General features: G+C 55.9%; 1 protein-coding gene across 7 annotated transcripts in view; it reads right to left on the bottom strand.

Moving 5' to 3' along the window:
- The window catches only part of TRPV1 (transient receptor potential cation channel subfamily V member 1), a 68722-nt gene that overhangs the window by 19353 nt on the left and 34862 nt on the right, over positions 1-14507 (bottom strand). For 3 of the 7 annotated variants that reach the window (XM_054255632.2, XM_054255631.2, XM_078372499.1), the window contains 5 exons: positions 2598-2914; positions 1412-1578; positions 1186-1338; positions 538-678; positions 98-396 (listed from right to left, as the gene is read on the bottom strand). In XM_054255632.2, the coding sequence (XP_054111607.1) occupies positions 98-396; positions 538-678; positions 1186-1338; positions 1412-1578; positions 2598-2881 (1044 nt within the window). In that variant the 5' untranslated portion in view covers positions 2882-2914. Of the gene's footprint in view, positions 1-97; positions 397-537; positions 679-1185; positions 1579-2597; positions 2915-7528; positions 7733-7864; positions 8031-14507 lie in introns of those variants that run through there. The other 4 variants (XM_078372497.1, XM_054255630.2, XM_054255629.2 and 1 more) reach the window with 4 other exon arrangements.

Genomic DNA, 14507 nt, shown 5'->3' on the forward strand with positions numbered 1-14507 from the left:
ATGTGCAGAGAGTGATGCCGGCCTCTGCAGCGAGCCCACAGTCCCCTCCCACGCCACCGTCCTTGCATCGAAGCAGCCTGGGCTGGACCCCTCCTACCCCGATCTTGCCCGTCCCAGCGGCCAGAGCCAGCGGCGTCATCCCCTTCTTGTTGGTGAGCTCCTCCAGCTTCAGCGTGGGGTGCAGCCGGGCCCCGAGGATGAGAAGCTCGTTGTACATGCTTGTCACAAACTTGGTGTTGTCGGCAGTGTTGTCAGCCACCTCCACCAGGGCGTGCAATACCGTGTTGCCCACTGAGTCCCGGGCGCCGATGTCGGCCGGCTGCCAGGAGTTCTGCAGCAGGAACTTCACGATGCCCAGCTGGTTGGTGCAGGCGGCTAGGGACAGGGGCAGCTCACCTGCATGAACACAGGCCCAGGTGGGCCTCAGGAGGGAGATCCAGCTGTCCCTGAGCCACCTGCCAGGACTCCCTCTGTCTCTGCACAAACCTCCCCCGAGCAAAAGCCAAAAAGGCAGGGTCAGCCACAGAGTTTCCCTACCGAAGTAGAATCCTGGCCGCCCTTTGGTTTTCTTGAAGAACTCCCCGTTGGCTGCAGCCTGGACGTCTGCCCCGTTCTCCACCAGGAGGGTCACCAGTGCCATGTTCCGCCTCTCGATGGCAATGTGCAGTGCTGTCTGGCCTGTGGAGGACGAGCATGGTGGGCTTGTGATCGCAGTCCCACGGGGCTGCCTGGGCAGGTGCTGGGAAGGGCTCTGGGCAGGCAGCAGCTGCTGCTGGAGGATCTGGACAGAAAGTGCCTGGAGGACCCTCCACTGCAGGAGGCCAGGCCAGAATCCCCCAAGGGGCCCAGCGAGGCCCTGAGGCAGGAGACCCCTGGGAACAGTTGGAAGACAGAGGAGTCAAGGTTGCCCCTGGGGCAAAGAACAGTCACAGAGAGAAAGGCCGGAGGCTGTGACTTCCAGGGACAGAGACCTTCCAGTCAGTAGGGGAGGCAGGGACTTCCCAGGGCCAAGGGAGGAGACATCAGATGGGGGAGGCAGGGACCCCCTAGGATTCGGAGCCACCAACGCAGTGGCTGGGACAGGGAATAAGGAACCCAGGGGAGCCAGCAGGCCCAGGCACAGTCATGCCCTCCTGGCTCCCTGTGTGCCAGACTGAGCTGTGCCCGGCCCACTGCCCTCCTCACCCCTGTAGTAGCTGTCGGTGTAGCTGGCGTTGACGAACTCCTTCAGGCTGTCCGTCTGCCTCGCGATCTCCAGGAGCAAGGGGATGGTGTCGTTCTGCCCACTGTGAAGGTTGAGCATGGCCTTCAGCAGACAGGTCTTCCCCGTCTCCGGGTCTGAAAGACAGAGGGAGGGCGGGTCAGGCTGGCTGGGGCTGGGCCCCCCCGCCGGAACCCATGCCGGGGCCACCTTTGAACTCGCTGTCCGTGAGGTGCTTCTTGCTCTTCTGCAGGAACAGCAGCAGGCTCTCCAGCTCCTGGCAGTTGTTCTGAGCCACGGCTTCGAAGATACTCCTGCGATCATAGAGCCTGAGGGTCTTCTCAGTGCCGGCAGCGACAGAGTCCTGGGACAGCTGCCTGCAGGCCAGAAAACGCCCCCATCTCATACCCTGGTCTCTGCTCGGCCCTCAGGCCTTCAGAGCTTGTCAAGGACACACAGGTAACCCCAAGGCAAACTAAAAGGGGGAAAAATAACATAAAAGCTACCCCTCTGGCTGGGTGCACTGGCTCACACCTGTAATCCCAGCACTTTGGGAGGCTGAGGTGGGCGGATCACCAGGTCGGGAGTTCGAGACCAGCCTGGCCCACATGGTGAAACCCTGTTTCTACTAAAAATGCAAAAATTGGCTGGGCGTGGCAGTGCGGGCCTGTAATCCTAGCTACTCGGGAGACTGAAGCAAGAGAATCGCTTGAAACCAGGTGGCAGAGGTTGCAGTGAGCCGAGATCATGCCATTGCATTCCAGCCTGAGCAACAGAGCATGACTCCATCTCAAAAAATAAAAATAAAAATAAAATAAAAAATAAAAGCTACCCCCTCCATCTAGGTGACTGTACAGAAAACCAATATAACAGGGACAGTGGGGCGTGTGTGTCCCCATTCTGCCCCCACCCTTTCTATAGACACCATCTAGAAAGTCATCCTCCTACTCCCAGACCACTGGCTTCTCCATCTGCTCGGGCGCTCAGGAGGCAGGAGCCTGGTGGGGACGGGGGGCACTGGTGGCAGGGGTACAGACAGCCCCTGCTGAGGGAAAAGGTGGTTTCACACTCCCCGGAAATCAGCCAGCCTATGGCCTCCCTGCCCTGCCTTGGAGCTCACTGGAGCTGTTCTGTACTCTCTAAGAAGCTTTTAGACTTCAAGTCCAAGTGTTTGTGGCTGGTAGGGATTGCAGCCGTGGACACCTAGACCCAGCACACCAGCCCCGTGACTGTGCATCCTATGAGGTCCCAGGAGGAAGGATGCTGGACCAGACCACCTCTAAGGCTCTCCAGCCCCCTGGCTTTGTGACATTTAGCCCAGAAGCCAGACCACCCTGTGGCATCGCTATGGCCAGTGGGGCTTCTGGCAGGGAGGGGTCTCCAGACACAGACTTACCTAGCACAGGTGGGGCCATCCCCGGTTCTCTGGATGGTGATGACAGGGCTGACTGTGATGGTGGGACAGGAGGCCAGCTCACCTTCCTCATGGGGGCAACCCGCTGGGTAAGCCTCCTCTGAGTTGCCCTTCCCAAGGAGCCAGGCGAAGCTCCTGGCCGTGGAGAGGTGGGGCTTGGTTGGGGGTGGCCCAGGGTTGGGGTCTCCATCTGGGGCATCTGGGCAGGCGTCCTGCTGGAGTGGGGCCGCGGCCACCCCTGAGTCTGTGCTGCTCTGTTTCTTCATCCTTGTGGGATCCTCTGCGGCCCCGTGTGCAGCCTGCAGGCAGCCAGCATGCCGGGGTTGGTCCCAGCTTGAGGACTGCTTAGACCTCACCTGCCCTCCTTGCCGAGGGTCCTGTGAAGCAGGGTCACCCAAAACTCCAACTGGCTGCTGCCACCAGCACCCTAGAACTAAGGTGTTGTCAGGACTGAACCTCTCACCCCAGAGGCCCCAGAGGTGAGCAGGCTAACAGTGCCCAGGCAAGTCCTGTGGCCACGGATGTCAGCCGTGGAGTGGGGACAGGCCCCGGCTCGGAGCCATCTGTCGTTCTGGGTTAGACTCATCCCTCCTCTTCTTAGGGCCCCAGGTGCCCACTCTGCAGAGTGAGGTTGATAACCACCGCGATGCCTCCCTCCCCAGACAGAACAAGGGAAACAGCCAGGGTGGCCATGGCGAGCTGAATTCAGGGAGGCTCTCAGTGATGAGACGCCCAAATGACAAAGCCGACTTTATGCCTGGAACACGGTGAGCAGCAGAGACTGGCACACCCATGCTGCACCATGGGCCTGAGATGCCACAGCTCCACACACTGCACTGCCTGCCCTCAGGTGCCACGGCTCCACACACTGCACTGGGGCCTGAGGTGCCACGGCTCCACACACTGCACTGCCTGCCCTCAGGTGCCACGGCTCCACACACTGCACTGGGGCCTGAGGTGCCACGGCTCCACACACTGCACTGCCTGCTCTCAGGTGCCACGGCTCCACACACTGCACTGGGGCCTGCCCTGCGGTGCCACAGCTGCACACACTGCACTGGGCCCTGCAGTACCACGGCTCCACACACTGGCAGCCAGGGGCCTGGCTCACCTCTGCTCTTCAACCTGGTGGCCACAGCCACTAAGCTTATATGAGATTTTGGATTTTGTGTTTTTTCGTCATTTTCATGAATCAGTATGTGTCAAGTATCCTGGTCTTGAAAGTTTAGGCTTTTTTTTTTTGAGAGAGCGTCTCTCCCTGTCGCCCAGGCTGGAGTGCAATGGGGGATCTCGGCTCACTGCACTCCGCGTCCCAGGTTCAAGTGACTGTCATGCCTCCCGAGTAGCTGGGATGACAGGCATGGGCTACCATGCCTGGCTCATTTTTGTATTTTGAGTAGAGATGGCAACATTTAGGCTTTTGGAGCTGGTGGGTCTTCCAGGCCTGAACACCTGGAGATGAGCGGGCAGTAGCACGTGTCATTGGTCACGTGAGCGGACACGAGTTTCCACTCTCGTCCGAGTCCCGTTCCCTGTCCCAGCCCCATTCCCAGGCTCCCTCTCGCTGTGGCTGGGCATCCCCACTCCCTGGCACCCAGGGCTGGCCCACACATTCCTCCCATAGCCTCTGCTCCCCTCGGGTCTCCACCTAGGGCCTTTTTCCTCCTTCTGCCCTTTCACAAATCCTACCACCTCTCAGACACTGCTTCCCCTCAGGATCCAGCACTGATGCTGCCTCCTCCGTGAAGCCCTCAAATCCCTGCCCTGGTCACGCTTCCTGCCATCCTCTGCAGAGTGGCCTGGCCCACTGACTGTCCATCCCACACAGCCCACCGTCTGGCCTAGCAATTGCTGTCGGTCACTGCTGTTTTTCTCCATCTCTCCCATGCCCTGTGACCACCTCTGGGGCAGGGACCTTGCCTGATCCATCTAAGAAGAAGTTGTACTGGGACGGGCACGGTGGCTCACACCTGTAATCCCAGCACTTTGGGAGGCCGAGGCCAGTGGATCACCTGAGTTCAGGAGTTCAAGACCAGTCTGGCCAATATGGTGAAACCCCCATCTCTACTAAAAATACAAAATTAGTCAGGCATGGTGGTGGGCACCTATAATCCCAGCTACTTGGGAGGGCAGGAGAATCGCTTGAACCCAGGAGGTGGAGGTTGCAGTGAGCCGAGATGGCGCCATTGCACTCCAGCCTGGGCGACAGAGTGAAACTTCGTCTGAAAAAAAAAAAAAAAGAAGGTTCACTGGGTGCTGGGCCCGAGGGGGAAATGAGAGCGATCAGACCCTTCTAATCCCCATTTCCTTAGGAAGTTAGGAAGACTAATGCTCTGGCAGTGGCTAGATTCTGGAAAACAGCCGCAGAAGGGACAAGAGGCTTCTCCAGTGCTGCATTTGCTTTTTTAAAAAATATGTAATCAGGCAGCCTCCCAGGCCAGAATAGCTCAGAGAGACTCCCAAGTCCTGCATTTGCAAGTGAGAATCCAGGCAGCGAAACTGCAGAGATCATGGCTGGGGCCATGGCCATGAACCAGCTAGGTTCTCAAGCCAGGTCCGTGAAAAAACAGAGGTGGCCTCACCACTACGCAGGCTGTGAGCAGGACCAGCACTGGCTGCCAGCCATCTCCCTGCCTGCCTGTTGATCCACTCTCAACAGGCCTGAGTCTGGCTCTGATTCACCCGTCAGGCGGACACCCTGCAGCCGGAAGTGACCCCGGCCACAGAAAGCCACTTCCCTCATCCCATCACTCGACACCCATCTACTGAGTCCTCCTCCTTGGAGTCCAGCCCTGTGCTGGAGGCACAGAGAGGAGTCAGCCCCAGAGGAGACAGAAACCTGCTCCTGGCCGGCCAGAGGGACTGCCAGGAGGAGTAGGGGGCAGGGTGCTGGGCAGGGCTCTGTGGAGGTGGTGACAGATGAGCTGAGCCTGTGGGAAAGAAGCAGGAACTCTAGAGCAGCTGAAGAAGAGGAAGTCACGGACAGGAAGACAGGTGCAGGGTTGGAACCAGATGGCTGTGAGCTTAAACTCCAAGGACCTCAAACCCCAATGTTGTGTGGATGCCGGGAAGCAGTGTGTAGCTTTTGGGAGCCTGGGGGCTGGGTGCTAGTCTGTGCTTTCTGAAGATAACGCCCTGGCAAGGACTGTTCACAGCACAGGGAGCCTGGCAGCACTTAAAAGGCACCAGAAGCGAATGAGAATCAGAATAATGGACGGGTTTGAGCAGGTGCTATGCACAAAGCAAACACGGTTCTGAGCACTCACATTCCTTCACTCCTTCAATTCCCACAACGTGCGCCAGAGGGAAATATTTCACAGATGAGGGAACTGAGGCACGGGGCAATTATGTCACACCCCTGAGGTCATGCAGAGGCAGAACCCAGCCTTGATGCCAGGCAGGCTGGCTCCAGAGCATCTCCAATACTCTACCTCCGTGCTGGAGGTCTGGGCTCTTTCTCAGCTGTTTAACTCAGACCCAGACCCCGCAGCAGGGCCTGGAGGGGCAATCAGAAGAGGCCCTCTCACCCCTGAGGCCAGGCGTAAGACCTGAACCTGAAGCACCCTCCCACTCAAGCAGCTTAGGAACCCCAAAATGCAGTATGACTAAGACCCAGGCCATACCCACACCTGGCTGTCCCAGAGATGTCTATGGTCTCCAAGAATAAGCGCATCCCCAACACGCAGCCCTAGCAGCCAGTGAGGGAGCACCTGTTACCCGGAGCCTCTGTGAACCTTTCACAATGTTCTCTGTAAGCAGCGCTGCCTCTTCCTCCGACGGGCCCCAGTCCCACCAAACCCAGCCGACAGGAAGCAGCCGGATTGTGCTATCATTCAGTCATGCGACAGATGCTAACTCTATGCTGCACACTTTGCACCTGATTGCCTCCTGGAAACCAAGCTTCTTCCAGGAAACAGGGTGGGACAGGAACCATGTGCCCTGGGCTGGGTGGGGGAGCAGGGGCAGGAGAGTCCTCCACTGCCAGGCCTAGAGTGTACCCTGCACCTGAGCCCACGGTGACGCACCTGTCCCCGCAAAACATTCTACAGTGGTCAGGGAACTTCGGCTGTGATTTAAGCAAACGAGTGTCGGCTGTGTGATGGAGATGGTGATTCTGGTTTACACAAGACTCACAAACTCATCAATCTGGAATTTGTGAGTCTTGTCTAAAGGACAATCCTAGCAAAATCAATGCTGCCCAGAGATCTGGTTTGAGCTCTGAGTCTTTCTTAACTCCAAAGCCAGAACAGACACTGTCCACCATCTGGGGGAAGGATCCCTTCTCTCCCCCGTGCAGGTGAGACAACCTGGGGCATGGCTCCCCCACTCCCCTCTCTGCCCAAAGCATCCATCCCTAACAAGCAGCCCTCCAAGTTCTTGGGAGCACCTCCTGCTCACCACTGGGGACTTTCTGGAAGCTGGGAGAACACTGGCCCAGGGCCCAGCCCTGGTTATTCTCAAGAGTCCCTTCTCTCAAAGGGTGGTGGTGGGCTGCGGGCTTTCCAACCCAGGAGGCAGGAACAAACAGAGACAAGAGAAGCCCCAGAACCCAGGACACCTGCTTCCCAGCCCTGCGCTCGTGCACTCCACAGAGAAAGCCTCCAGCCACATGCCAGCAACCTCAGCAGCAAGGCTACAAGAAGAAGCAGCCATGGTGACAGCGACGTCCGCCCCCCTCCCAGGTGCTCACGAGGAGCCAGGTGGAGTGCACCACAGCCTCACTTCGGCCTCAAAACCACCTTGCGGGAAGACCTGTTACTATCCCCGTTTTCAGATGGGGTAACCGCAGCACAGAGGGGTGAGTTGAGCTGCCCATAGTCGCACAGCTGGAAAGTGGCAGTTTTGGCCACTCTCACTATGCCATCTTCACAGCTAACGTCTGCCTAGGCCATCACACAAAGAAAGGGACTCACCAGCTAGACGCAGGCACACCTCAGACCCATGGGTGCTTGTGGGCTTGAAGGCGGTTGCTGCTCGAAGGGAGAGCGGGGCTAGTGTGGGAGAAGAGTGGCCTCCCTGCCTCCGTGAGGTCCCGGGCCCTGCCCCGGCTGCTGCTGCCCTGCTCTGGCAGGAGTGGGCTGTGGGCTGTGAGCTCAAGGAAAAGCGCTTCCAGCAATGCAAGCAGCTGCCTTTGCTGCGGCTCTGATTCCCAGAGGATCCCAAAGCTTTTCCCATCATTTTTGCCCTTTTTCAGAAACCACTTAGCCGCTGCCCCTCCTCCAGGCGTGCCAGGGCTGGAGAGCACTTACCAGAGCCGGCCAGACCTGCATCCTCTGCTCTCAGGGAAGGAGGGCGCTGCTCCGCCACCCAAACCCGAGGCTCCCGCACTCAGAGGTCTGGGAAACAGCTCCGCAAATGCACATTCACAGTCGGCGACGGTGAAACCAGTGTCCTGCAACCGTCCTGAGTTCAAAATGAAGAAGGAGTGGACGGTCCTGCCATCCATCACACAGTGCTGGCTTTGTGACTCTGCACAACCTTGAACCCATTCCCGACTCTCTTAGTCCTCTCCTTCCTGGCTGCCCAAACCTGGAGTAGGGGTTGAGGGCGAGTGGGGCTTCTGGGTCAACCAGGTCCCAGCCTTTCCCAACGGAGGGTTCTTCGGGGAACCATAGAACACAGACAACCATGACTGTTTTCTCACTCCACTTCTAACCACCCTAAATGCACAGAAGAGAAGACCCCCGAGAGAGATACGCGCAGGAGAGAGTCACACACCATGGAGAGCTAGAACCACAGGACTCACTCCCCACAAGACCCCGGCTGGGAAGGGCAGTGAGGACAGGATAAGGGAGGCATCCAGGCTGCGGCCCCAAGGCTCTGCAGAAGCCACAGGACTCCAGCAAGCTGCATGGGGCCGTCCAGCCTGCAGTGAGCAGCCCCCGCCGGAGAGGCCCTCTCAGCCCTACCTTGGTCACCTGAGCCATGGCATTGAAGTGTGGCCACCCCATCAATTCCGCAGGACAGTTGACAAAGAGCTTTCCCAAACTGACTCTTGCAGGCCATACAGCAACCCTGGGCAAAGGCTGTCATACCCACTTTATAGGTGAGAAATGTGTGAGATCAGGCAATTAGACCACTGATAATTAGTAACTGCCCAGGCCGCACTGTTGGTCTGGGTGTAAAAGCCAGGCCTGTGCCACCATGCCATACCCCACATACCCCTTGCTTAGCCAACTTTTTTTTTTTTTAAATAGAGTCTTGCTCTGTTACCCAGGCTGGAGTGCAATGGCGCAATCTCAGCTCACTGCAGCCTCCACCTCCCAGGTTCAAGCGATCCTCCTGCCTCAGCCTCCCAAGTAGCTGGGATTACAGGCGTGTGCCACCACACCTGGCAAATTTTCATATTTTTAGTAGAGATGGGGTTTCACCATGTTGATCAGGCTGGTCTCGAACTCCTGACCTCAAATAATCCACCCGCCTCAGCCTCCCAAAGTATTGGGATTACAGGCGTGAGCCACCGAGCCCAGGTTCTTAGACACCTTTTTATGCTGTGTGCCATGTAAGCTTCAATTAATATGAAACTTAGAATTCATTCTTGTTTATAAATTGTGGCAAAATGTATGTAACGAAATGAACTGTATTAACCGTTCTCAATATACAGTTCAGCGTCACTGTGCACATTCACACCGTTGTACAACCATCAGCATCATCCATGCACAGAACCTTTTTATCATCCCAAACTGAAACTCTGCACCCATTAAATGCTAACTGCCCTTCCCAGCCCCAAGCCCCTAACGACCACCATTCAACTTTCTGTCTTGATGAATTTAACTATTCCAGGAGTTCTCTGATAAGGAATCACACAGTATTTGTGTTTTTGTGACTGGCTTCTTTCACTTAGCATAATGTCCCCATGATCGTGTTGTAGCCTGCGACAGAATTTCCTTCCCTTTTTTTTTTTTTTTTGAGATGGAGTTCCGCTCTTGTTGCTCAGGCTGGAGTGCCATGGCGCGATCTTGGCTCACCGCAACCTCCGCCTCCTCGGTTCAAGCAATTCTTCCGCCTCGGCCTCCCAAGTAGCTTGGACTCCAAGCGTATGCCACCATGCCCAGCTAATTTTTTGTATTTTTAGTAGAGACGGGGTTTCACCATGTTGACTAGGATGGTCTTGATCTCTTGACCTTGTGATCCACCCACCTCAGCCTCCCAAAGTGCTGGGATTATAGGCATGAGCCATGGTGCCCGGCCTCCTTCCCTTTTAAAGCTGAGCAATAGTCCCCTGGGGCATGCGGCGGACGGACCCTTTGTGCATCCACTCACCAGCTGATCAACACCTGGCTTGCCTCTACCTTTTGGCCACGGTGACTCATGCTGCCATGAACACAGGTGTGCAAACATCTGTTCCTGTCCCTGCTTTCTATTCTTTTGGGCACACATAGACCCAGAAGTGAGATCTGTAATATCTGAGAGACTCAGCAGTGGGGACCCCTCACCTCTCTAGTCCTCTGGGATAATTTCCTTCTAATGATGTGGGACAGAGCGGGGGCTGGAAAGGGGAGGGTCACACTTCTCCAGAACCACTGCCTTAGCTTCCAAAGTGATTTCTGCCTCCAGTAACCACAGCACTCATGACTGTCATCCTGCACTTTGGGAGGCCAAGGTGGGCATATTGCCTGAGCTTGGGAGTTTGACACCAGCCTGGCCAACATACTAGAACCCTGTCTCTACTAAAAATACAAAAAAATAGCTGGGCATGGCGGTGCATGCCTGTGATCCCAGCTACTCGGGAGGCTGAGGTAGGCAGAGTGCCTGAGCTCAGGAGTCCGAGACCAGCCTGGCCAACATAGTGGAACCCTGTCTCTACTAAAAATAAAAATAAAAATAAAACAGCTGGGTGTGGTGGTGCATGCCTGTAATCCCAGCTACTTGGGAGGCTGAGGCATGAGAATCACTTGAACCTGGGAGGCAGAGGTTGCAGTGAGCCGAGATGGTGCCACTGCACTCAGAACAGAGCGAGACTCCATTTAAAAAAAAAAACAAAAAAAAACAACGCTGTCTCCAATGAACACAGCACACGTCACTGAACGTGTCCACCCCCTTGTTAACAGCGCTCTTGGTGCTGACAGTATCACCAGAGTCTGCAGGGCATCCACAGGGTGCGTGCCTGCCCCGAAGCCTGCAGGGGAAACCCTGGCCCTCCTCCCGCCCTCGTGGCACCGGCCCGGACTCCTTGGTGGCTCTCGTCCTCTTGCCCTTCCCCACACACAGGGCTCCCAGGACCTTGTCCGCAGCCTTACCATCTCCCGCTCCACCACCGTCCTTGGAGACCTTTGTCCAGCCCCTCCCAGGACCCATCTAATGTGTCCAAGTCACCAACTGCTTCATCCAGTGTCCACCCGGCCCTCTTCCCTGAGCTCCATCCCTGCCTCCTGGAATCTGCAGGTGAAGCCCACAAGCCCCTCCCCCAGTATCTCCCAGGACTGGCTCCTCCTCCTTCCACATCCACTCCCCTGAGACGTCCCTGCCTGTAAAGGCACCAACTTCCTTCTGGTCACCAAACCCGGTGCCCCTTGTTACCTCTGACCTCTCCTTCTCTGCCTTCTCTGGGCTGTTTCTGTGGCTCCATCCCTCCTCTACCTGGAAGCTCCTTCTCACCTGAACAACCAGAAGTGCCTCCTTTCCCAGCCTCCCACAACCCATCACTTCCAGATCAGCAGTCCTGGAGCTTCATTCTGATCATGCCCCCTTGCTTCTTAGGGGTTCCCACTGCCGAGCAAAGCCCCACCCCCGCAGCCTGAGCCCACAGACCCAGTCTGCTCTCCCACCATGACCCACTTTCTGCCATCTGGACATACCCCTTCCCAGCCACGCTAACTGTGCTGCCCCCACCCTTTCCTTACCCTCTCCGCCCCAGTACTCCATTTAACCCATCTTCAGGTGCAAGGTGAGCCCCAGGGACGCTCAAATCCCACCTCTTCCCAAAGTCCTCCTCCTCAAGGGCCCCAGCAAAAAGAGCTCACTTCTTTTGTTTTTTTTTTTTTAAGAGGTAGGATCTTGCTTTGTCACCCAGGCTGGAGTGCAGTGACGCACAATCATAGCTCACTGCAGCCTCCACTCCTGGGCTCAAAGGATCCTCCTGCCTCAACCTCCCAAGTAGCTGGGACTAGAGGTGTACACCACCATTCCTGGCTAATTCTTTTTCCCCACGGAGTCTTGCTCTGTCTGCCAGGCTGGAGTCTATACTCCAGTGGTGTGATCTCGGCTCACTGCAGCCTCTACCTCCTGGGTTCAAGCAGTTCTCCTGCCTTAGCCTCCCAAGCAGCCGGGACTATGGGTGCACACCACCACACTGGCTAACTTTTTTGTATTTTAGTAGAGATGGGGTTTCACCATGTTGGCCATGATGGGCTTGATCTCCTGACCTCGTGATCCACCCACCTCAGCCTCCCAAAGTGCTGGGTGACAGGCGGGAGCCTCCACGTCTGGCCTTTTTTGTTGTTGTTGTTGGGGGTGGTGGTGTTTTTTTTGTTTTTGTATTTTTTGTTTTTTCGGAGCAACAGAGTCTCCCCATCTTGCCCAGGCTCATCTCAAACTCCTGAGTTCACGTGATCCCCACCTCAGCCTCCCAGCATGCTAGGATTACAGACACGAGCTACAGCACCCAGCTCCAGGAGCGCTCACTTCTAAACTCCTACAGGAACTTCACCCAATGCGCTTCCTACGGCAACTGGCACAGAACCTATGGCCACAATACATGACAATGGTTGTGCATGTGTGCTGAGTGCGTCTCAAGTCCTGGGCGCTGGCACGAGCGCTTCATCTGCACTATCTCATCAGACCCTTGCAAAGAGTTCATGAGGTGAGTACAAGTTTGTCCCCTTTTACAGATAAGGAAATAAAGCACAGATAGGCTATGAAACTGCCTGAGGACGGTGACGGCGATACTAGTCTCATCTGGAGCATTCTAAATCCTGTATTGACATTTAGCACCATGATTTTCTTTTTATTATTATTATTAATTAATTAATTTATATTTTTATAGAGCTGGGGTTTCACCATGTTGGCCAGACTGGTCTTGAACTTCTGACCTCGTGATCCACCCACCTCGGCCTCCCAAAGTGCTGGGATTACAGGCGTGCACCACCACACCCGGCCAACACCATGATTTTCTTGTGCTTCGCTTTGCAGATTTTAAGCGTCTCCAGGGTGAGGTAAGGCTCTCGAGCCTCCCATCCCGTCTCCGAACCTGGCCTGTGCCTTGCTTGAAGCAGCACTCAGGAGCTGCTTGTGGGCTTGGCTAGTGGCTTTATCTGAACAGCACCATCACCGAATGATTCCTCTAAAACTCTCGACATGGCGGCGGGGACGAGACCTCCGGGCTGGCCATCATGGCCATCAGTGCAGTTTTCTGGGTCATAATTTCAAACAGGATATTCTTGCAACTGTGTAATGATGTACCCATTAAAACTCTTTGTGAGTAGAGAAGTTTTAATGACTTCTGGGAGGGAGGGTGTATCTCCAAGTTCAGGTTTGATGCGGCCAAGAGGCAGTTCAGGAAAAGCATCTGCGGACCCACCAGCAGGCGCTGTGCCAAGTCTGGCCCAACGGACGCTACACGCCCGCTAACGTCACTAATGCGCGGCAGTTTTCTGTTGCTGTTACCATCAGGGGGCACATTGACTTAAGCTGAGCTCTTGACAGTGGCCAGCGGGAACAGATTGCTTTTCTTCACCTACCTGGGTCCCTCTCAAGATTTGAGGCCCAGCCTGGCTCGGTGGCTCACGCCTGTCATCCCAGCACTTTGGAAGGCTGAAGCGGGCAGATCACCTGAGGTCAGAAGTTCAAGACCAGCCTGGCCAACACAGCGAAACCCTGTCTCCACCACAAGTACAAAAATTAACTGGGCATGTGGTGGCGGGCATCGAAAAGGAGGAAGGAGAATTGCTTGAACCTGGAAGGTGGAGGTTGCAGTGAGCCGAGATTGTGCCATTGCACTCCAGCCTGGGCAACAGAGCAAGACTCTGTCTCAAAAGAAAAAAATGTTTGGGCTGGGTGCCATGGCTCACACCTGTAATCCCAGCACTCTAGGAGGCCAAGGTGGGCAGATCATGAAGTCAAGAGATGGAGACCATACTGGCCAACATGGTGAAACCCCATCTCTACTAAAAATCCAAAAATATTAGCCAGGCATAGTGGCGTCACACCACTGCACTCCAGCCTGGCAACAGAGCGAGACTCGGTCTCAAAAAATGGAAGACCGAAAAAACAAACAACGAAAAAAAGTCTGAGTCTGGACTTTGTGGAGCAGATAGAAACCTGCAAATACCCATGTGCTGACAGAGCCTGATGATCAAAATTGGGGCCCACCAGCACCGCATCTCCGGGAGGAACCCAGCGGGGACTGAGGGTGAGAGAGTGGCCACAGGGCGGCGGCAGGTGCCTGTAACCTGCCGGAGCACAGGGTCGGCTCTGCTAGTCTCATCCTGGGCTTTCTACATCTTGCGTTGAGGTTTAACTTCCCTGATTTTTGTGTCTTGCTTCTGAGATTTCACAAGGCTTCGGGGATCAGAGATCCAGATGGCAAACAGCAAACCTGGAAGAAAAATACCCTCCTTTCTGCATTTGGTATCTGTGTTCGTGCCACCGAGTGCCCACATGGGTCTAAAAGACCAGCTCCCGTGGAGGGCAGGGGTCTGTGAGAGGGTCAGCACCCTCTGGAAGTGGCTGGAGCTTGAAGTCTGAGCCGGGAAGGGGTCAGACGCCCACTCAGCACAGAACACTGGAGCCCTGTGTCCCAGGGCAGGGACTGGGAATGAGAGGGACAAGGAGAGGCGGCAGGTCCGAGACCGGACCTGGCACGGAAGAGGCCCGTGTGTGCTACATGCCGGTATATGGACTTGGGCTGGCAGCTGAACCCTGGGTCGGCTTCCTCCTCCACAAAACAGCCAA

The sequence above is a fragment of the Callithrix jacchus genome, chromosome 5 (assembly GCF_049354715.1).
Source record: "Callithrix jacchus isolate 240 chromosome 5, calJac240_pri, whole genome shotgun sequence".
In the NCBI taxonomy this organism is placed as follows: Eukaryota; Metazoa; Chordata; class Mammalia; order Primates; family Cebidae; genus Callithrix; species Callithrix jacchus.